This window comes from Aquarana catesbeiana, linkage group LG12 (assembly GCF_042186555.1).
Source record: "Aquarana catesbeiana isolate 2022-GZ linkage group LG12, ASM4218655v1, whole genome shotgun sequence".
In the NCBI taxonomy this organism is placed as follows: domain Eukaryota; kingdom Metazoa; phylum Chordata; class Amphibia; order Anura; family Ranidae; genus Aquarana; species Aquarana catesbeiana.
Window position 1 is genome coordinate 220,004,238 of NC_133335.1, and position 23,039 is coordinate 220,027,276.

Sequence of the window (23,039 nt, forward strand, 5' to 3'; positions counted from 1 at the left end):
ATCTACATACTAATGCACTGGGTTGGTGAGCGGCGCCCCTTTCTTCCTATTGGTTCTTTGATAATGCTCTTACACCTCTGAATGGTGCACTGACGTCAGCTCCCGTCACTGCAACTGTCAGGAAAGATCTGTGTCTCAGTTTAGAGCTTGACTGCAAGTTTCATTTGGATCAAAGTTTCCTATATGTTATCTTGTCCAATGTTCAATGTTAGATGTGCCATATCTACAGGGAATGTGTTCTACAGAAGTGAATAGGGCCTATGCGGACCAGCATTGGGATTGTGTTTATGGCATCAGTTTGACATTCAAACAAAACACAAGATTAGGGCTGCAACTAACGATTATTTTCATAATCGATTAGTTGGCCGATTGTTGTTTCGATTAATCGGTTAATAACCTTAACAAAAAAATGTGGTGTATAATTTAGTTAATATGTAAAGTTTTAAAAAAAGGCAATTTTATTCTTAAATATCTCTATGCAGTGGTAAATATAAATAACCAATTATATGGATAGGGAGCAAAATATCTAATCCACTCTGAGAATAACAGATAGAAGAGATATACTGTATATACTATTAGAGGAGATATACTGTATATACTATTAGAGGAGATATACTGTATATACTATTAGAGGAGATATACTGTATATACTATTAGAAGAGATATACTGTATATACTATTAGAGGAGATATACTTTATATACTATTAGAGGAGATATACTTTATATACTATTAGAAATGTACACATTTTTTTTTCGTCTGAAAATTGATCCGTGTGGCCAGCATAAGGCTCCATGCACACCTGTGCAGTTTGCTTTTGATCTGTTTCTGCAGTGCTTTTTGCTGTGCGTTTTGATTTTTTGCGCACGTGATTTTGCTGCGATTTGCGTTTTTGCATTTTTTTTTGGCCAATTTGTTGTTGGGCAGATTAAAAAACACATTGCTGCAAAAACGCATTACATGCTTTTCTGCAGCTTCTCTATTGAAGTATATTGAACCAAAAAAGCATTGTTTTGCGTTAAAAAAAAAAAGTCCCTGACCCTTTCCAAATATGCATTGGCTGAAAAAAGCATAGATATGAACGTGTCCCATAGGAAACCATGTAAATGAACTGTAGTGTGTTTCTGCAAAAAGCACCAAAAAAAACACATAGATGTGAACCAAGTCTAAGATGTTTAGTAACATAATGGGGTTAAAAAAAAAAACTAAAATTAACCCTTTATAGTACAAAAAAAGCAAATAATCACTACTGTAAGGGGTTCATTTTTTTACTGTAGAACAATGAAAGTAATATTTACAGTAGCGATTATTTTCTCTTTTTATATATTTTTTATTCTTTATACTATAAAGGGCTCATTATAGTTTTTTTTACCCCCATTATGTTACAGGCCGATTAGTCGATAATGAAAATAGTAATCGAATAATTTCATAATCGATTAGTTGTCAATTAGTTGTTTCAGCCCTACACAAGATGCTGTAACCCGATTATCCATACTAGAGGTTAATGCAATCCCAGTGCCATAGTGAAGTTTCTACAAGCCGCTACAACCGCCGCTACAACCGCCGGCATTCGTTGCAAGAGCAATAGTCAGTGAGGCCTTTCGGCTTCACAGCCGGTTGACTACTGCGCGATTGCTTGAAGTGTGCTGCGCTTTTTTAATTGGCCCGGCGGCGGAGGAAGGGGGAAGGGGGGGCGAACTTCCGAGGGACGGTACTGCGGCGCAGTCTCACGGAATTGGGGAAGGGTACCTGTCAAAAATGGGTACCCGTTCCCCCACCCCCTGAAAAGTGCCAAATGTGGCACCTGATAAGATAAGGGGAGGTTCCACTTTTGGGTGGAACTCCGCTTTAAGTAGCATTGGCTACTTGGCTGCTCGGATTGGTCCAGCGCTGTGCTAAGCACAGTAGATCCTGCTTAACCCCTGGTGTCAGCTCCCACAAGCCCTTTAAGGCACAGGTGTCAAACAAAAGGCCCGCAGGCTGAATCCGTCCCTCCAGGTCATTTCATGTGGCCCTCACACCTCTCCTGCAGCTGCAGGAGAGCTCCAGCCCTCAGGTTCTCCTCCAGATCCTTACTTTCTGCTTTCAAGCAATGCATCCAGCTTCTTCCCAGCAGTAGCATAAGGAAAGATGGGTGCACTGTGATGGAAGGGAGAGTGGGTGACTCAACCCCTGATGGAGGGGTGGCTCTTGACTTCTAATGTAAGGGGAGGGGGAGCGCTGGACATCTAATCTTACAGATACAACCGTCCCTTTTTGAGGGCAACCATAATGCTGATGCAGCCCACAATGAAATTGAGTTTGACAGCCCTGCTTTAAGGGATTACACTTGATGGGACATTTTTTATAATACGCTGTTCTCTTTGCTGTCTCTCTGCAGGTATGGCTCTGTTCCTGAAGAATGTGGCCTTTCACGGAATCTTGCTTGACGCCCTCTTTGAAGAGGGGAATAGAGAATGGGAGGAAGTGTCTGACCTGCTGAAATCTGGCATAAGGGATGGAGTGGTGAAGCCACTTAAGAGCACCATCTTTACTCGGGATGAGGTGGAACCGGCGTTCAGGTTCATGGCACAAGGAAGACATATCGGAAAAGTTCTGATAAAGGTGAGATGGTGGTGGTAGAGCCATTAGAGTCTGGGCAACAAAAATGAATGCAGCTTTGTATTCATTAATACATTATTAAAGTGGTTGTAAAGCCTAAAACATTTGCGTTTCCTGCATTAAGGTAAAAACATTTTCAGTATGTATATCGCCCCCTCTCCCCCCTTATACTTACCTGAGCTTAATCTCGATCCAACGCTGTGTCCGAGAGTAACGACTCTCTCCTCTTCTCCCCGCTCTCACAGGCTTTACTGAGAGCCATTGGCTCCTGCTACTCTAAGTGAAAGTGCTTGTTACCCCAACACTTCGTATTCCTGATATGTGCCTGCTGTACCATGTACTTGTATGAGAAAGTAGCCTGTTCTCTTTGTATTTCTTCCTTTATGGGAAATTGCTGGTGTTCCTGCCAGTCCTCCTGCTTTCCTATTAAAAACTGAACACACTAAGCAGGAGAGCACACTGTCAGTTCTCTAGCAATGCTGGGAACTCAGTGTACTCTCCTCCAATGATCAGACTTGTGCTGACATCCCCCCCCACTGCACAGCCATTCACTGGGAAGCTCAGTGTGCTGCTGCTTCTCCTCCCCTTAGCTGTTATGCAGCTGAGAACAGAGGGAATGTGATCACTTATAAAAAAGGGTATTTAGAATGTGTTTTTTTATTTATTTATTATATATATATATATATATATATATATATATATATATATATATATATATATATTATATGTTTTGCCTTTCATTTCTACTTAAACTGAATGGGTTGTTTTACAAGATGATCGTTTACAATCACATCACTATAAATCCTGTAACAGGGGAGCGGGCACTAAGCTGCGCTGTCTGTGTCTATAGACACAGGCAGAGTGGCTCAGGATCGAGCCTGCAGGTGTGCACACAGAGAAGAGAAGGAGTGTTGGAGGGGGACCCCAGAAGAGGAGGTTCGGGGGCCACTCTGTGCAATACTATTGCACAGAGCAGGTAAGTATAACATGTTTGTTATTTTAAAAGTAAAAAATGACTTTACAAGCACTTTGAATGTATTTTTTTTAATGCTAGCAGTATAAATACTGGACTTTGACTTTGATATCAGCTTGTTGCAATCCCTGTACAGTAAAGATGAGAGACCTGGTGGGGGAAGCAACACAGAGAGCCAGCCAGTTGTGCGACCAATGAACATGCTGATGAGAGGAGAGAGCAGAGTAACACAGAGATGAGCTCATCAGTCTGCTGCTTCTCTTTTCACTGTCCAATCACAGGCTGGGGAAGAGACAGGATCTGTAAATATTACTTAACTGCAGCAGAGAAAACTCGGGTTTCCTGCCCTGCCAGACAGTGCAGTGCTGTGTGGCAGAACTGTGTGTTCTCAAAACTGGATGAACAAAATTACAAATCCTTTAGTTAGTAAAACAGTACCAGTTTATGTATTTCAGTTGTGCAGTTAACTGTTTGCCTGGAGTTTTGATTTAATTTGATGATATGTGGATGGGTGTGTGTGCCACTCCTTGCCATGGCCAATATTGGCTAGAAATTTGATCTGACTCCAATCTGAAGTACTTCCGATTTATCTGAGGTACCAAAGGACCCAGAATAGCAAGGGCCACAATGTACGCTCCTAAAGATACTGGCGGACTAGGAAACACTACGTGGCAGCACAGCTCGCTCAATTAGGCCAACTTCATAGCAAACATTACCAACTTGCCTGGGCCTCTATTGGGTTGCCGTAGAGGCCCAAAAAACTTTTCACCAATTCGTGAAGCACCACTACCTTCCAAAATGGACACTCACCAGAGCCAAGGAAAAATTGCGCCTCTGGTTTATATATATATATATATATATATATATATAAGGAGGGTTAACCCCTCTCCACTCTTATAGGTATATCTGAGATTCCCCCAAATTGGTTGCCACTGGTTACTCCTTACACCTCCACATTAGTCTCGGTATCTCGTAAAAAGCAGACATCCATCATTGCGCAACATATTTTTAAAATTTATTAAATCAATAGAGTAAAAATATAGTGTATACACTCACAAGTCCGGTGCCTTTAGACCGGCACTGAGTCTTTCCAACAGTGTGTTTCTAGCACCTAGCGAGCGCCGTTCCGTCTCCCGGGATCAGTGTGCGGTCCAAGCCTCGATCTGGTACGGGTTGGGGCAGGAAGTGACGTTGGCGCTTTTCGCATCCAATCATGCGTCATCAGGGCAGGTACGGCTGGTGGCTGAATAGGGGAATGTACCGTATAGACCACTATTTTGACCATAGAGGCATACGTCCCTCCTCATACATATCTACATATCTACTCACGTCTCTCAGACGCGAGCGAGGAAAATCCGATCAACAGCTCTTCCTGTTTACATCGCGATCAGCCGTGATTGGACACGGCTGATCACGTGGTAAAGAGCCTCCGTCTGAGGATCTTTACCGAGATCAGTGTAGCGGTGTGTCAGACTGACACACCACACCACCGATCGCCATGATACGCGCCCCCACGGGAGCTCGAGAGCGGTCGTTCTGGAGGGCCGTCATATGACATCCACCCAGAATGAGAGCCATGCCACCCAGCCGTCATTTGACAGCTGGCGGGCAGGAAGTGGTTAAGTGAAGAAATAGCTCAGCTTAACAAAGTAGTAATAGAGCATAGATTAATGCTAAATTATCTCACTGCAGCTCAAGGTGGGATGTGTAAGGTATTTCACACTGACTGTTGTATATACATTTCTGATAATGAGGACATTATTAAAGGGCATTTTTGTGTAAAATACAAAATACAATTTTGTAACAAGGCAGCACTAAAAACACCAGTAGACATGTAAATATAAATACCGTCAAGTGAGTGAATCTAAAAATAACATAAGAAATAAAATAAAAAAATAAAATAAACATAGGGGGTTATTTACGAAAGGCAAATCCACTTTGCACTACAAGTGCAAACTGCAAGTGCAAAGTGCACTCGAAATTGCACTGAAAGTGCACTTGGAAGTGCAGTCGCTGTAAATCTGAGGGGTAGATCTGAAATGAGGGGAAGCTCTGCTGATTTGATCATCCAATCATGTGCAAGCTAAAATGCTGTTTTTTATTTTCCTTGCATGTCCCCCTCGGATCTACAGCAACTGCACTTCCAAGTGCAGTTTGCACTTGTAGTGCAAAGTGGATTTGCCTTTAGTAAATAACCCCCAAAGTGTCCATTTCACCATCCATAGAATGTTCAAATAGTAAGTCCCACTGATGTGTTTAAAAAATTAAATAAACCACACGGTGCTCCCTCCAAATAACAAATTCAAGGGTGCTCCAGACAGAAAAGTGAGAATGATCATCAGCACACCCCTTAGGACAGCATAAACTCACCAGAACATACATTATCATGTCAAAAGTATTGGGACGCCTGCCTTTACACACACATGAACTTTAATGGCATCCCAGTCTAATGCCCCGTACACACGATCGGATTTTCCGACGGAAAATGTGTGATCGGACCTTGTTGTCGGAAATTCCGACCGTGTGTAGGCTCAATCACACATTTTCCATCGGATTTTCCGACACACAAAGTTTGAGAGCAGGCTATAAAATTTTCCGACAACAAAATCCGTTGTCGGAAATTCTGATCGTGTGTACACAAATCCGACGGACAAAGTGCCACGCATGCTCAGAATAAATAAAGAGATGAAAGCTATTGGCCACTGCCCCGTATATAGTCCCGACGTACGTGTTTTACGTCACCGCGTTTAGAACGATCGGATTTTCCGACAACTTTGTGTGACCGTGTGTATGCAAGACAAGTTTGAGCCAACATCCGTCGGAAAAAATCCTAGGATTTTGTTGTCGGAATGTCCGAACAAAGTCCGACCGTGTGTACGGGGCATTAGTCCGTAGGGTTCACAATTGAGTTGTCCCACCCTTTGCAGCTATAACAGCTTCAACTCTTCTGGGAAGGCTGTCCACAAGGTTTAGGAGTGTGTCTATGGGAATGTTTGATCATTCTTCCAGAAGCACATTTGTGAGGTCAGGCACTGATGTTGGATAAGAAGACCTGGCTCACAGTCTCCTCTTTAATACATCCCAAAGCGTTTCTATCGGGTTGAGGTTGGGACTCTGTGCAGGCCAGTTAAGTTCCTCCACCCCAAACTCGCTCATCCATGTCTTTATGGACCTTGCTTTGTGCACTGGTGCGGCACAGCACAACTTTCCATTTTTATGCACTCATTATTTAACCCTTTTATAAAGAGCCGCAGCTCAAGGAAATCAATGCTGCAGATCCCACATAGATAATCTGTTCCCCTCTGTCAGACACGCAGAGACAGGGCAATCAGAATAAAGCAGTTGGATCCCACCGGCGCTAACCAATCCACCCCAAAGCAAACACTTCTAGGTGGAGGACACTCTGTTTATTAGATTTTTTTTTTCTTTTTTATTTCTTATGTCATTTTTAGATTCACTCACTTGACAGTACTTATATTTACATTTCTACTGGTGTTTTTAGTGCTGCCTTGTTATAAAATTCTCTTTTATTAAGTTGAGAAAGAAGAACAAATCTAAGAATAAGGAAGGAGGCATACTTGGCTTATTTTACATCCAGGGCTGCTCTATATGGCAACATTATTTTCAGTAATTAAAATGAGATAACAATAATAATGGCAAGAAAATAAATGTTCATAATGAAATTGTAATGTTCCCTTACATTAGTGGTCATTGTAGTTTGGTGTTCAGTGGGAGAGGTGGCCTCTTACCAAGGTGGTCAATGGAGTAGTTTTCTCGTACATCGGTAGCCAGAGCAGAAGGACCTTCTTACACTGGTTGTCATTGGGAGATAGGCCACTCTATACTGGTGGTTAGTCGGAGAAGGTCCCATGGTAAGTGGAAAGAATGCTCCTCTACAGATGGGTAAAAAGGTAATTGGTGTCCTTGGTTACTTATATGAAAAGTAGAAATTGCTCAAAGAACCCAAAGTCACTTCTGGAGGTCTCTTGGTTGAAAAACGCTGATGTATGTGCTGTGATTTGAGACAGTTGTGTCTTCCATTGCAGGTATGCGATGAAGTCGGATCTGTTAGGGATGCTGACACTCTACTTCCTGCCATCCCGCGGACGTCCTTCCCTCCGACAAAGTCCTACATTATCACTGGAGGACTGGGCGGGTTTGGCCTGGAGTTAGCACAGTGGTTAATCGAAAGAGGCGCTCGCAATCTCATTCTGACCTCTCGATCCGGGATAAGAAATGGTAAGCTTTCATAAAATGCCCATACCTGATTGTACATTGTGCTGAATTTATTTCTTTTGAAACTCATGCACATGGCCGTATTTGCTGTATAGCTTACGTTTTGGCGCTGTTCCCCACCAGGGAGCCTACAGGTGCTACATACAACTACCTATAGAAGTCAAAGGCTTTGTGATTTTATGTATGTATAAGCAATTGCGTAAAAAATGCTTATGTATATGAACGTAAAACTCTGTGTGCAAATTTCTGCATCCAGACTTGTATGTGGAACACGTATCCTTGTTTATGTAGGAACTTGCATATAGCAGGGTACAGCTATGTACAGCCATTGTCAGTATCAGCATATGTCTGTCCCCCTGTGTCCCATCCTTTTAGGGTAAACAATATTTTCATATTCTCACACTTCCCTGTAATTTAAAAAAATTTTTTTTTAGAAACTGCTAATAAAATTAGTTTCCACTAATAGTCTAAATCAGTGGTCTCCAAACTTGGGGAACTGTTCCACCAACTGACACCAATGTTGGAGCACTATTCCCCTTACTGACACCATCAATGGGGTACTATTCTTCCCATTAATATCAACATGGGGGTCCGGCCCTCCTAAAGCCTGAAGGACAGTAAACTGGCCCTTTGCTTAATAAGTTTGGAGACCCCCGGTCTATATGGTTTGTACCGGTAACATTTTGATAATATATGAAACCTTAATCAAAACATACAAAGTTGCATTAGAGGTAAAAAGAATAGAGCTTGGGTGGTGAGTCCTAGCTGTGGGGTCATCAATGGTTTTGGGTTGGAAAGATAATCTAGACTTTGTTCTTATTTCCAGGTTATCAGGCAAAACAAGTGCAGAGCTGGAAGGAAGCGGGGATAACCATTGTGGTTTCAACCAAAGATGTGGCATCTATAGGGGGGACGAGACAACTAATTGATGCTGCTTCGCAGTTAGGGCCAGTGGGTGGAATATTCAATCTGGCCATGGTAAGAACATCATTTTTTGCATAACTTTGAGGTATGTCTACTGAATGCAGTAAACCACAATTACATGGCTTTTCAAAACCCTCATGTCCCCCATTTATCCTGGATGACAGTCTTTTCTTCAGTCTTGCACAGTTGTACAGGTTCCTCCCCTGTACTGAAAATGCTTACTCTGATTTCACTGCACACTGTGAGCATCTCATTGTGCACTATAAATTGTAAGTCAGATAGAGCCTGGCTGGAGGACATCTACCTGCTAAACTACTCCGGATTGATATCAACCCATCAAGGCATTTTGCTATTTGCATAAATCTTCCCATGAGATAGACCACTGCTTGCATCATGGCTGAGGGTTTTTGAGAGGAACACTGAGGCACGGGTGCTGTGATATTTTCAGTAAGGTATGTTCAGCACCCTGCCAGCCCCACCCACTAGCCATGATCTGTCTGCACTGCATAGAGAAGCGCAGTGATGACGTTAAATGAGGTGAAAAAAATTCATTAGCATGGTCATGATGGGGTAAAATAGGAACCAGGGAAGGCAAAATAATGTGTGTGTGTATGTGTATATATATATACATATATATATATATATTTTGTACAGGACGCCAAGGTTGGGTCCTGGACTGGTGCTATATAGCACCAATATTTGGGTTATGCTCCCTTTAAGGGAAGTGTGGTAGTATTCAGGGGGTCACCCAGGATGGGTGAGGAATTCCCGGGAAAAGCCTTAATCAGGAGAGGACTGACTCGCAGTTCTCTCTGTGTTAATGGAGAGATATTTGGGACCCGGAGGCTCTGAAGTGATATTCGGGTGGGACAGAGCCTCCAACCCTGACTACAGGGATTCCAGCACACACAGGGTTAAGAGCCTCCAGGAAGCAGCTCTTAAAAGACAGGAAGTAGTGCTAGGTGTGTTGGTGGGGAGGAGTTGGTGAATACACCTGTCTTGGAGAGCTTGAGTCTGCTGGAGGTTGCTAAAAGATTTAACAAGGACTGGGGTGAAGACCCATCCACAAACTATATGTGCCTTTTTACTTTTACTTTGTGCTGAAGATACAGCGGGGACGGAAAGTATTCAGACCCCCTTATATTTTTCACTCTTTGTTATATTGCAGCCGTTTGCTAAAATCATTTAAGTTCATTTTTTTCCTCATTAATGTACACACAGCACCCCATATTGATAGAAAAACACAGAATTGTTGACATTTTTGCAGATTTATTAAAAAGAAAAACTGAAATATCACATGGTCCTAAGTATTCAGACCCTTTGCTCAGTATTTAGTAGAAGCACCCTTTTGATCTAATACAGCCATGAGTCTTTTTGGGAAGGATGCAACAAGTTTTTCACACCTGGATTTGGGGATCCTCTGCCATTCCTCCTTGCAGATCCTCTCCAGTTCTGTCAGGTTGGATGGTAAACGTTGGTGGACAGCCATTTTTAGGTCTCTCCAGAGATGCTCAATTGGGTTTAAGTCAGGGCTCTGACTGGGCCATTCAAGAACAGTCACGGAGTTGTTGTGAAGCCACTCCTTCGTTATTTTGGCATCTTCAAATACTTCCTTTAAGTGTGATAATAGAGTTTCAGAATAGCGCTTATATACCTCCGCCGGCAAGCCATCCGAACCCGGAGACTTACCAGGAGAGGAGAGTGACAACGCCTCAAAGAACTCCTCAGCCCTAAGGGGAGCGTTCAACTGAACTACATCCTGAGTCGGGAGTTGCGGTAATTGGCACTGATCTAAAAAAGAGTTAATTTCTGTAAGGGTGGGATTGACTTTAGAGGAGTACACATCAGCATAGAAATCTCTAAACGTGGACAATATCTCTGCATGGGAAGAAACCAGAGTGCCTGATGAGCCAGTGATTGCTTCTATGTGGGATGAGCCTTTTTGTAAGCGTATCATTATGGCAAGCATATGCCCTGTGGTTTCTCCCTCTTCAAAATATTTTTGTTGAAGAAAAAACCTTTTCTTTTCCGCAGTTGTTAACACCAGATGGTTAGCCATGTGTTGAGCCTCAAGAAAAGATTTCTCGGTGCTCTCTGAGGGGGATTCGATAAAAGCAGATTCAGCCCTCTTAACCTCTTTTAAAACAGTTTGCTCCCAGTTCTTGGTCTCGGTCTTAATGGTATTAATAGATTTAATGAATTGTCCTCTCAGAAATGCTTTTAATGTGTCCCAAAAAATGCCAGGACGTGAAGAAGGTTTATTAAACCTAATGAAAGAATCTAAGTTATCAAAAATGGGGTCAGGCGTAGGAAACAATGACAACCAAAACGGGTTAAGTTTCCAGTAATTCCTCTTTGGAACACCCGACGTAAAAATTTCTATATATAGGGGGGAATGATCAGAGACAGTTCTTGCTTCATAATTTGTGGAAGTTACTAATGATAGTATCAAGTCATTACCCAGACCGAGATCAATCCTGGAGAGGCCCTTGTGTGTAGCAGAAAAACATGAGTAACATTTTACTTGCGTATGACTCATCCTCCAAACATCTCTCAATCCCAGTTCCGCAACAAGGCGAGCAAAGGGAGTCTGTCCCCCTCTCATCCCACCTGAAGGAATTTTTGCGGACATCTTATCTAGCTCGGCATCCAAATAATTGTTGAAATCTCAAACAATAAGTGCTGGTATCCCCGTGTGCTGTGAGAGGAAGGAGGCTAGCGTCTTGATGACCTCTATCGAAAAAGGGGGTGGTATATATATATTTCCGATAATGCATTGTAACCCATCTAATGAGCATATTAGAAAAACATAACGACCATGAGGGTCAACAACCGATAATGTATGAGTAAAGCTAATATTTTTACCTATCAGAATGCTGACACCTCTAGCATAGGAAGAGAAGACAGAGTGAAACTGAACGCTAAACAATTTGGTAGAGAATAGGGATTCCTGAGCAGATAACATATGTGTCTCCTGAAGACACACTACTGAAGATCCCATGCGTTGAAGCATGTGTAGTACAGCTAAGCGTTTCACCCTGTCTCCCAGACCTCTAACATTCCAGCTAGTAAGCACTATCTGTTTAGCCATAAAACATTAAAACATACATAAGTGAGGTCAAGTTGTGCAAGGCATATAAAGAATGCTTTAGAGAGCCACCATTGTTGTGTCTAGCAAGACCGTAAGAATTAGGCAGTCTTTGGTGTAAATTCCTTGAGCCAGATGAGAATAGGTAAGGCAGTACCAGGACCAATGAACAATGTCCAATGTCCCTGGGTACAAAAAACAAAAAAAAAGCAACAGAAAAAAAAAACGGAAACTGTAGTGTCCACGAAGGACCCGCAACTGGGGGGCTAAATTCAGTAGCCGGCTTTGAAGAACCAGTAGGCAACAGGCCTTGTTTTACTTGCATAAACATAGATACCATTAACAAACTGATCGTGCGGTATCCTCCGCCTTGAAAAGAATATTGCCATCTTGTGACCAGAACTATTATGAACGGATAATAGTTGCACCATCATTGCTTAAGTAAAAGAAAGTTTCTCTCAGGGTATGGGGAAAAGCGTAGATCTTCAGGTATTTCTGCTCCGTCTGCCCAAATCTTCTCGTAAGGATTTTTCCTCTCTATCCAGCCACTGCACCACCATCGCAGGCCTCTCAAAAAAGTGAACCTCATCCCTGGCTACCACACGAAGACGAGCCGGATAGAGCATAGAATATTGTAGTTCCAGAGAACGGAGTCTCTTTTTAATATCATTGAATTGGGCCCTCTGCTTTTGAACATCAGCTGAGAAGTCTGGAAACAGTGATACTTTGGAATTTTCGATCACCAGGGCATCTCCCAGAGTGCGGGCTTTTGATAGAATTATGTCTCTGTCTCTATAATGGAGCATTTTAAAGAGAAATGCTCTAGGGGGATTGCCTGGGGGCAAGGGCCTAGACGGGACCCGATGCGCCCGCTCCACTGCAAACATGGGTGAGAATGAGTCTTTCCCAAATTTATCCAGCAGCCATTTTTCAATAAAATCGACCGGATTCCTGCCCTCCATTTTTTCAGGGATGCCAATAGCTCTAACGTTATTTCTGCGTAGCCTGTTTTCTAAATCATCGAGTTTCACAGCATGTTTAGCCACCATTATTTGTTGAGCATGTGTGTCCCTTTGCATGGGGGCCCATTCATCTTCTATGATACTAATACGTCCCTCAATAGCAGAGGTTCGATCCCTTAATTTCTGCATATCCTGACGCAGGAAAGACACCTCTGCCTTCATCCCCTTAACCTCTGATGCAAGTGCAGTAATAGAGAGATTACATGAGGTGACAGCGGAAAAGATATCCCTCAGTGTGGGTTCCTGTTCAGGCGAGCTCGTGGTTTGGGCCTTGTGTGGTCTTTGGGGCATAGGTAAATTACTCACAGCGTCCCAAGGTAGCAGAGCAGCATGCGGATCCTCCAGGGGAACAGTGTCGTCTGCCTCCGATTGCGAGCCGCTTCGGCTCTCCGCTCCATTGCCGTTCGTTTCTGGCAAGTCCCATATGTCAGACTGGGGGAAAAGCTTCTTCACGGCCTCCCTGTGTTTCGCTGCAGCTGACTTAGATGCCGCGCCGACATCTTGGGCCTCGTGGTCCGGAGTGGAGCGGACCGTGGAGCCGCGTCTATGTTTTGTAGCCATCCTGGTATATCGCTGAGAGCGGGCGGTCGTAGCTGGTGTACCGGGGGGTAATCTGGTGCTGGGTTCGGTCTGTCAGCAAAGATTTGCAGGATCTCTATGCGGATTTTCGGCGGAGCTCACAAGATGTGCGACTGACTACATCCGCTGCCAAGCCACGCCCTTCGTTATTTTAGCTGTGTGCTTAGGGTCATTGTCTTGTTGGAAGGTAAACCTTCGGCCCAGTATGAGGTCCTGAGCACTCTGGAGAAGGTTTTCATCCAGGATATCCCTGTACTTGGCCGCATTCATCTTTCCCTCGATTGCAACCAGTCGCCCTGTCCCTGCAGCTGAAAAACACCCCCACAGCATGATGCTGCCACCACCATGCTTCACTGTTGGGACTGTATTGGACAGGTGATGAGCGGTTCCTGGTTTTCTCCACACATACCGCTTAGAATTAAGACCAAAAAGTTCTATCTTGGTCTCATCAGACCAGAGAATCTTATTTCTCACCATCTTGGAGTCCTTCAGGTGTTTTTTTTAGCAAACTCCATGCGGGCTTTCACGTGTCTTGCACTGAGGAGAGGCTTCCGTTGGCCACTCTGCCATAAAGCTCCGAATGGTGGAGGGCTGCAGTGATGGTTGACTTTCTACAACTTTCTCCCATCTCCCGACTGCATCTCTGGAGCTCAGCCACAGTGATCTTTGGGTTCTTCTTTACCTCTCTCACCAAGGCTCTTCTCCCCCAATAGCTCAGTTTGGCCGGGCGGCCAGCTCTAGGAAGGGTTCTGGTCGTCCCAAACATCTTCCATTTAAGGATTATGGAGGCCACTGTGCTCTTAGGAACCTTAAGTGCAGCAGAAATTTTTTTGTAACCTTGGCCAGATCTGTGCCTTGCCACAATTCTGTCTCTGAGCTCTTCAGGCAGTTCCTGTGACCTCATGATTCTCATTTGCTCTGACATGCACACAGAATACTTAGGACCATGTGATATTTCAGTTTTTCTTTTTTAATAAATCTGCAAAAATGTCAACAATTCTGTGTTTTTCTGTCAATATGGGGTGCTGTGTGTACATTAATGAGGAAAAAAATGTACTTAAATGATTTTAGCAAATGGCTGCAATATTGAAAAGAGTGAAAAATTTAAGGGGGTCTGAATACTTTCCGTCCCCACTGTAAGTGGATTTTGTTTTGTATTTTTGCTTGTGTGCTGCTGGAAGCCTTATTTTTATTTGCTTGCTGAAAATAAAAACCTGTTTGTGTAAAGTTTAACGGTTTTGCACTCGGTCCTGTGGAGCTACAATCCCCCAAACTTTACTATATATATATATATATATATATATATATATATATATATATATATATATATATATATATATTATTCAGTTGTGCTCATAGGTTTACGTACCCTGGCAGAATTTATGATTTCTTGGCCATTTTTCAGAGAATATGAATGATAACACGAAAACTTTTCTTTCACTCATGTGTTTGGCTGAGGCCATTTATTATCAATCAACTGTGTTTACTCTTTTTAAATCATAATGACAACAGAAACTACCCAAATTACTCTGATCAAAAGTTTAAATACCCCAGTTTTTAATACCGTGTATTGCCCCCTTTAACATGACAGCTTGAAGTCTTTTGTGGTATTTGTGGATGAGGCTTTTTATCTTCTCAGATGGTAAAGCTGCCCATTGCTCTTGGCAAGAAGGCTCCAGTTCCTGTAAATTCTTGGGCTGTCTTGCATGAACTCCCCAGAGTGGCTCAATGATATTGAGGTCAGGAGACTGAGATGGCCACTCCAGAACCTTCACTTTATTCTGCTGTAGCCAATGGCAGTTCGACTTGGCCTTGTGTTTTGGATTATTGTCATGTTGGAATGTCCAAGTACGTCCCATGTGTAGCTTCCTGGCTGATGAATGCAAATGTTCCTCCAGTATTTTTTGATAATATACTGCATTCATCTTGCCAACAATTTTGACCACATTTCCTGTGCCTTTGTAGCTCACACATCCCCCAAAACATCAGCGATCCACCTCCATGTTTCACAGTAGGAATGGTGTACCTTTCATCATAGGCCTTGTTGACTCCTCTCCAAATGAAGTGTTTATGGTTGTGGCCAAAAATCTCGATTTTGGTCTCATCACTTCAAAGGACTTTGTGCCAGAAGGTTTGAGGCTTGTCTCTGTGCTGTTTGGCGTATTGTAAGTGGGATACTTTGTGGCATTTGCGTAGTAATGGCTTTCTTCTGGCGACTCGACCATGCAGCCCATCTTTCTTCAAGTGCCTCCTTATTGTGCATCTTGAAACAGCCACACCACATGTTTTCAGAGAGTCCTGTGTTTCACCTGAAGTTATTTGTGGTTTTTTCTTTGCATCCCGAACAATTTTCCTGGCAGTTGTGGCTGACATTTTAGTTGGTCTACCTGACCGTGGTTTGGTTTCAACAGAACCCCTCATTTTCCACTTAGGGTTTGAACACTGCTGATTGGCATTCTCAATTCCTTGGATATATTTTTATATCCCTTTTCTGTTTTATACAGTTCAACTACCTTTTCCCGCAGATCCTTTGACAATTCTTTTGCTTTCCCCATGGCTCAGAATCCAGAAAAGTAAGTGCAGCACTGGATGAAAGATGCAAGGGTCTGTCAGGAGTCAAGAAACTCATTGACCTTTTTTACACACACACTAATTACAAGCAAACAGATCGCAGGTGAGGATGGTTACCTTTTTAATAGTCATTCAAACCCCTTTGTGTCAACTTGTGTGCATGTTATCTGGCCAAAATCACCAGGGCATGTTAACTTTCGATCAGGGTCATTTGGGTAGTTCCTGTTGTCATTGTGATTTAAAAAGAGTGAACACAGTTGATTGATAATAAATGACTTCAGCCAAACACTAACCATGAGTGAAAGAAAAGTTGTTGTGGTATCATTTATATTCTCTGAAAAATGGCCAAGAAATCATAAATTCTGCCAGGGTATGTAAACTTATGAGCACAACTCTGTGTGTGTGTGTGTGTGTGTGTGTGTGTATCGTTCTTATATGATTTGCTTACAACAAGGAGTTCTGAATTTTGAATAATTGAAAACTCTGTTTCTGAATAGGTGCTTAAAGATGCCATGATTGAGAACTTATCCACAAAACTGTTCCAAGATGTGAACAAACCAAAGTATGATGGCACCCTAAATCTGGACAGGTAACTACAAATTATAAAACTTCTCCCTGGAACAGATGGTTATAAAAATTGGGTAGAGATGAAGTATACAAAGATGAAGTCTGGCATGGTAGCATATGCACCTATCGTCTTATTTTTACCTAGAAGGCTGGCACAAAGAAGGTGACAGGGCCTCTTTTAACCCTTTTGCTGCCTGGTCTGCACTCTACTTTTAACCTCAGATGTGCAGACCATTTTTGTAATATTTCAATTTTTTTTTCATTTAGGGTTCTCAGAGTTTGTTAAATATTCACCATTCTCCCCCTGCAAACCATACATTTTCTGAGAGCAAAGGAGTAAAAATATGGCTGGACTGATTTTGTAGGTCATGTGATAGTTTGGCTAATCTACAAATACAATAACCAGAAATATTATCCATAAAGCTGGCGAAAATGTGAAATCCGCATCAAAAATTAAGTTAAACTCTGAAATAATAACTGAAAATATTTGCTCACTAAAAATACGCATAACCTTTCCTGCTCAATGTACTTAGAATGTTCTGTAATAGTACAACTATGAATAGAATCTGTATAATTGTTTATGCAATACCAATTATTTTTGCCAATCATCAAACTCAAGTAAAAATTAACCAAAAAAATCGAAAAAATGTGGTTAATCGCAGTTCATGATTTAGCAGGGGGGGGGCAATTACTTTCTCACATAGAGCCAGGCAGGTTCGGACAGCTTTTTTCCCTTAATAAATGAAATCATAATTTTGTGTTATTTTGGGTTATCTTTGTGTAATAATAAACAGTTTAATCTGAATCATGTAGGTGTGAGAAATATGCAAAAAATAAAAAAAATCAGGAAGGGGGCAAATGCTTTTTCACAGCACTGTATCTTCACTGGTTCAACTGATTGATTTTTTTTTTACAGCGTAAGCCGCGAGAAGTGTCTGGAGCTCGATCACTTTGTGGTGTTTTCCTCTGTGAGCTGCGGGCGAGGAAACGCTGGTCAGAGCAATTATGGATTTGCCAACTCAACCATGGAGCGGATTTGTGAAAAGCGGCGCCAGGACAATTTGCCAGGTATGGGAACCTGTTATAGAAAATGTATCAGTAGATTCAGGATATATCACCCTGCCCGAGACACGCTAAACTGTAAACTGTACATGATGCAATTCAGAATAGTGCCAGTTCCATTCTCTGTAGTCACGGCCTAAGCATATGTGGTCTTCTGAAAGCTGGCCCCCCCCATACTAAGTAAGTACACTTCAAAGGGAATGTGTAGTACCCTAGAACCTATTCCTCTTCTTTATTTAAGATGGTAAAGACTACAAAATAAAATTTGAAATTTCAATATATTTATAAATAAATAAATATATTTATCTTGTTTTTTTTCATTCTGGAAAATATGAATATTTTGTTATGTCATACCCAAGCTGTAGATGGAGTTCTAGACACCTTTTCAAGCTTTTTATTTATATCCGCTGTTAAAAAAAAAAAAAAAAAAAAAAAAAAAGGTTGTTCACAGGGTTCAATAGCTGCAGCAGTGTCTCCTTCCCTCTCTAGCCTACCTTGTAAAAACACTCCATTAAAAATTTAAACACACATAAAAAGTCTGAAAGGCTTTCTTTTTAGAAAGTACAAACAATTTGGCACTGCCCCACCTATAACTGGCCTTTTAGAGCAAGGCGCACTGGAAGGGTGATGCATGTCAAACAAAACCAAAAAAATTTCCAAGCTCGACTTACCAACTAGCCTGCAACCAACCAAATTATCCTGTCTAACATTATGCGTTTAAACAGGGGTTTAGTTTGCACACATTTCCAAATGCATGCATAAGCTACAGGCCCCGTCAAGGCACCCCGTTTTCTGTAGTCCTAACTCTAAATTTTGAGAGCCTCCACAATGGAAGCACGCGGACTATAATGGATAGGTAGAGGGCAGGTGAGTTTCACTTTAGAAATCCTATAATGCCTTGTGAATCCTGCGTCATGGATGAACATACAAATGTATTATTATTATTTTTTTATTATTAGGAAAACAAAAAATCAGACACAGTAAAAAACTGTTTAAATAAAATATAAACTTTAAAAAAAAAATCTAATAAATTCCAACCCCCCCCCAAATCATTATAGTTGCTGCTCAGTTGGAGTGTCCACACAAGACTTCAGAGGCAATGTATGGTATTGCTACTAGAAAAAAGGTCACTTCAACGCTTTCCATGAAGTTCTCCCCTGACACCTACCAGTAATGTTTTAATGCTCCATTTTCTAGTGCTTAATCTTGGTCTGGTTCATTTTTTTTTTTTTTGTAGGCTTGGCAATACAGTGGGGAGCCATCGGCGATGTAGGAGTAGTTCTGGAGACCATGGGAAATAACGATACAGTGATAGGAGGGACGTTGCCTCAGCGGATAAGCGCTTGCCTGGAGGTTCTAGACCAGTTCCTGAACCAGCCTCACCCCGTTATGTCCAGCTTTGTCCTGGCTGAGAAGACCATCTCTGTCAAAGCCAAAGGAGCTGGTCAACAAGATTTGGCTGAAGCCGTGGCTCACATATTGGGTAAGGATATTATGGAAGAAGTACAGAGCACCTACATAATTTATTTAACTTTCTAAACAACCATTCTGAGAAACCAAGGGAGGGGGACAATGGTGGAAATATGGCTTTCCATATGAAGCTATTGTGTTCATGTCTCAAATGTAGATACTATCCCATGATACATGGTTTTCACTAACAATCTTCTCATCTATATGGTGTGAACAGTCACATCAGCCAACCACAGAAGACTGACAGCTTTGGTAGAGTTGGGGAGGACGGAATTTTTTCATCCAAACTTCAGTTCACCTCTAGTAAAAGGCATAGCGATGACCCAACATCAGCTTTTGGTGCATCCTGATCAGTAAAGGAGAAGTCATCAAAAATTAAACTGAGTGGGATATCAGGTGAGAAGGAGATGCAACAACTCAGGGTCAGTTCAGGGTTGGGCAGAAGAGGTGGCCATGGTCAGACTTTGTCACGAAACTGGGTCAAACAGTCAGATTGTATGGCCACCACTAGTCAGGCTAGCAGAAGTCATAATCCAGTGGGTCCTTTACCAATTGGGGTAAATTATGTCATTTTTTTTTAAATAAATGTATTGTTCTTTTCCTGATCTTTCTGGCAGGTGTCCGGGATGTGAGCAGTTTGAATCCTAACACCACCTTGGCTGACCTGGGTCTGGACTCTCTAATGGGTGTGGAGGTTCGTCAGACGCTGGAACGGGATTATGATATTGTCATGGCAATGAGGGAAGTTAGACAACTAACGATTAACAAGCTGCGTGAGCTCTCTTCCAAATCTGGAAGTGTTGAAGGTGAGAAAATACAAGTCTGCAGTTATTTAATAGTAGCCAACTTCTTCCTTGTTCTCGGGGCCGACCCACCGATGAGGTCTGTGCATTTTATTTTATAAGATCTATCATGGCTTGTGTTTGTTTAACTAAACTTGTTCCCAAGATCTCACGAGCTTTCACATTTAGCTACGAAAGCTCCCTGGAAAGCACTGGTGACATAGCCTTCTCAGGGTGCAGTTTTGTCACCAGTCCTTTTTTGTAGTTACATTGGGATTTTTTGGGAGATATACTGTAAAATTGGCTTTTGAAAAATGAGGATAAATTTTTATCAATCAATGTACTCTATATAGCTAGATAGAAATGTGCTATTGTCTACCTGGGGGTAAAAGGTCCTCTTTAAAGGGTTGGGGTTACACAAAGGTGATTTTTTTTTGTAGAGGGAGCCTGAGAAGCTGAGCCAGCTTCTGGCTTCTTAAATGGTTACACAATGAGACCTCCCATAATTCCAAAGTCTGTTTCTGTCCACCTGGGAGTTTTGGGTGCTTCTCCTATTACATTCTAAATAATATAAAGAGATGGATCACTGACCAGTGGAAGGAGGTTCTGATTCTCCTATAAAGACCTTTTAGTTATCATTAAAAGAATCATCAGCAGGAGAAACAAGGTCTTGATTCCACTATATAAATCTTTAATTATCACTAGAGGGATCACCGGGAGGAGGAAGGAGGTTCTGATTCCTCTATATCAGTGACGGCAAACCTTGGCACCTTCAGATGTTTTGGAACTACATTTCCCATGATGCTCAACTACACTGCAGAGTGCATGAGCATCCTGGAAAATGTGGTTTCAAAACATCTGGGGTGCCAAGGTTCTCCATCATTGCTCTATATAGATCTTTATACCACTAGAGGGATCCAAGCAGGAGCAAGAAAGGCCTGATTCCTCTATATAGATCTTTAGATATCACTAGATGGATCAACAGGAAGAAAGAGATCCTAGTTCCTCTATATATATCTTTAGTTAAACTTAATTTAGAATACTGTGTCCAGTTCTGAAGTACATAAATACAAAAAGATATTCATAAGATGGAACAAGTCCAAAGGCAACAGAAAAGATCTGAGGAATAATACATATCAGGGATTAGAACACCTGTCAGTTTTTACTGCTGTCTGTGCCCCCGTTAGGGAGATTCACCCTCTCAATTTGACCTGTTTACCGTTATCATTGAAAGTGAAAGAAAATTGCAAATTTTGGGTTCCAATGGGGATGCTAGTTCTGGTGACCCAAGGGTCCTCAAGGGATTCCCTTAATTTGCAGGGATTTCCTCTCACTTCCTGTTTTGGCTATGGGACAAGAAGTGAAGCTAAATTTCCCCCAATGGGGCACAGATGGCAAACCAACAAGGGTTATAACCCTCCCCTTCCTCTATCCAAAATGGAGGGGGAAAAAAGTTTTGCCTATAGTTCTACTTTATTATGTAGAGTCTTGAGGAAAGAAGAGAAAAGACAGACATGACTAAATCCTTCAAATACATAAAGGGTGTAAATTGGGTCCAAGAGGGCAGTATTTTCAATATAGCCAAGATTAAGAACATGGGACATGACTTCAAACTATCAAGAGCAAACCAACCCTAGAATTGTATTTTGCGGAAAGAGTAGTTGATGCTAGGAACAGACTCCCATCAGAGCTAGTGAGTCAATCAACAGTAATTTAAACATGCTTTGGACAAACATAGCCCTATACTCAGACAAATAGGTAAAAAATATGCAGAAGAAGCGAGGCAGTTTTGATGCGATTTGGTCTTTTTCTGCCATCCTCTATTCTATGTTTCTCTTTTTTTTCTTTTTTTTTTTTTTTTTTTTACGTATGCAGCCCCTCATAATGGTAGGAGCCTTTCAGCAAGTATGCAAAATTATGCAAACCAAGGGATCTCAGCCATAGAGTTCTCGAAGGGTAGAAGTGCCTGTTGGGTCCTGTAATTCTCCAGCATCTACCAAATATCAGTTTTAGGTGGACTGACCCTGAGTTATTTATTTTTTTGCCAAAGTAATATGTAAAACTAACAATTGTATGACAAGTAAATACAACCGTAATTAACAACATTAAAAGAAGGTGCATTTGTAGTGTTCTAAGTTCTTTGTTTCCTAAAATAAAAATATATTTTTTACTCCTTTCCTTTTTTATAATTTTTTTTTTCTTAATTGTCAGAATGAAATACGGTACATCAGACCCCAATAATCTGTTATCTTCTAAAAAAAATATGCACATTTATTATTATCATTTATCATTACATAACTACGTAAATCTGCTCCTGCAATTTATTCTGTGTTCTTATTCCTCCTGTCATATTCTTCTAAAATAAAATAAAATTTAATATAAGGTGAACAGAATCTTTTCATATTGGTCACAGCAGGTGCAAAAGCCTGGGGACTAGAGATTGAGATTAGACCATTTACAACATAATACTTGTCTTTGGTGTCATCCAGAAACTGAAATATCAGTTTAGGGCAGGGTGACCATTTTAATGGTGTTGAGTCAGGGCATCAAAAAGAAAAATAAATGGAGTAAAATAACTTAAGAATGGTTGGACGCTTGAAAATACTGAACAAGAAAAATAAGCTTAAAAAAAAGAAAAGAAATTTGTGCCTAATGAATTCTTTTTTTAAATTTTCCTTGTAGAATCCAAGCCCTCTCAGAAAAGCTCTGCACTACCAGATCTTAGTTTTCTGGATCTGACCAACCTTCTGGTAAATCCCGACGCCTCCACCATCACTAAGATAAATGACGTTCAGAGTAATGACCGACACCTTTTCTTGGTGCACCCCATCGAAGGATCCATTTCTGCATTCCAGAGCCTGGCCTCCAAACTCAACATCTCCTGCTATGGCCTGCAGTGTACAAGAGGTAATCATCATCCAAAAAAAGAGCTGCAGTGAAATCCAATCCATTTAGCCAGAGTGTCAACATTTAGTTAAAAGACGCTAAGCTCTTAAACCGGGCTATGCCTGGTCATTTATAATCCTTCTTTGAAGTATTGGTAAAACCATTGTCACAGAGACAGGAAGTATGGAAATATTTCTGTAATGGAGCCCTGAATACCACTAAAGCCTGAGATAGACCTGTGCGGTTTGTTTCGTTCCGAATAATTATTCGGACTCATTT

At 41.6% G+C, this 23,039-nt stretch overlaps 1 protein-coding gene across 1 annotated transcript in view; it reads left to right on the top strand.

Annotated features, from left to right (window-relative positions):
* FASN (fatty acid synthase) overlaps window positions 1-23,039 on the top strand; it is a 145,845-nt gene that overhangs the window by 107,758 nt on the left and 15,048 nt on the right. The window contains exons 32-39 of the mRNA XM_073606706.1: window positions 2,380-2,603; window positions 7,620-7,812; window positions 8,636-8,787; window positions 16,491-16,582; window positions 17,477-17,628; window positions 18,860-19,105; window positions 19,710-19,898; window positions 22,557-22,781. Coding sequence (XP_073462807.1) covers window positions 2,380-2,603; window positions 7,620-7,812; window positions 8,636-8,787; window positions 16,491-16,582; window positions 17,477-17,628; window positions 18,860-19,105; window positions 19,710-19,898; window positions 22,557-22,781 — 1,473 coding nt within the window. The remainder of the gene's footprint in view (window positions 1-2,379; window positions 2,604-7,619; window positions 7,813-8,635; window positions 8,788-16,490; window positions 16,583-17,476; window positions 17,629-18,859; window positions 19,106-19,709; window positions 19,899-22,556; window positions 22,782-23,039) is intronic.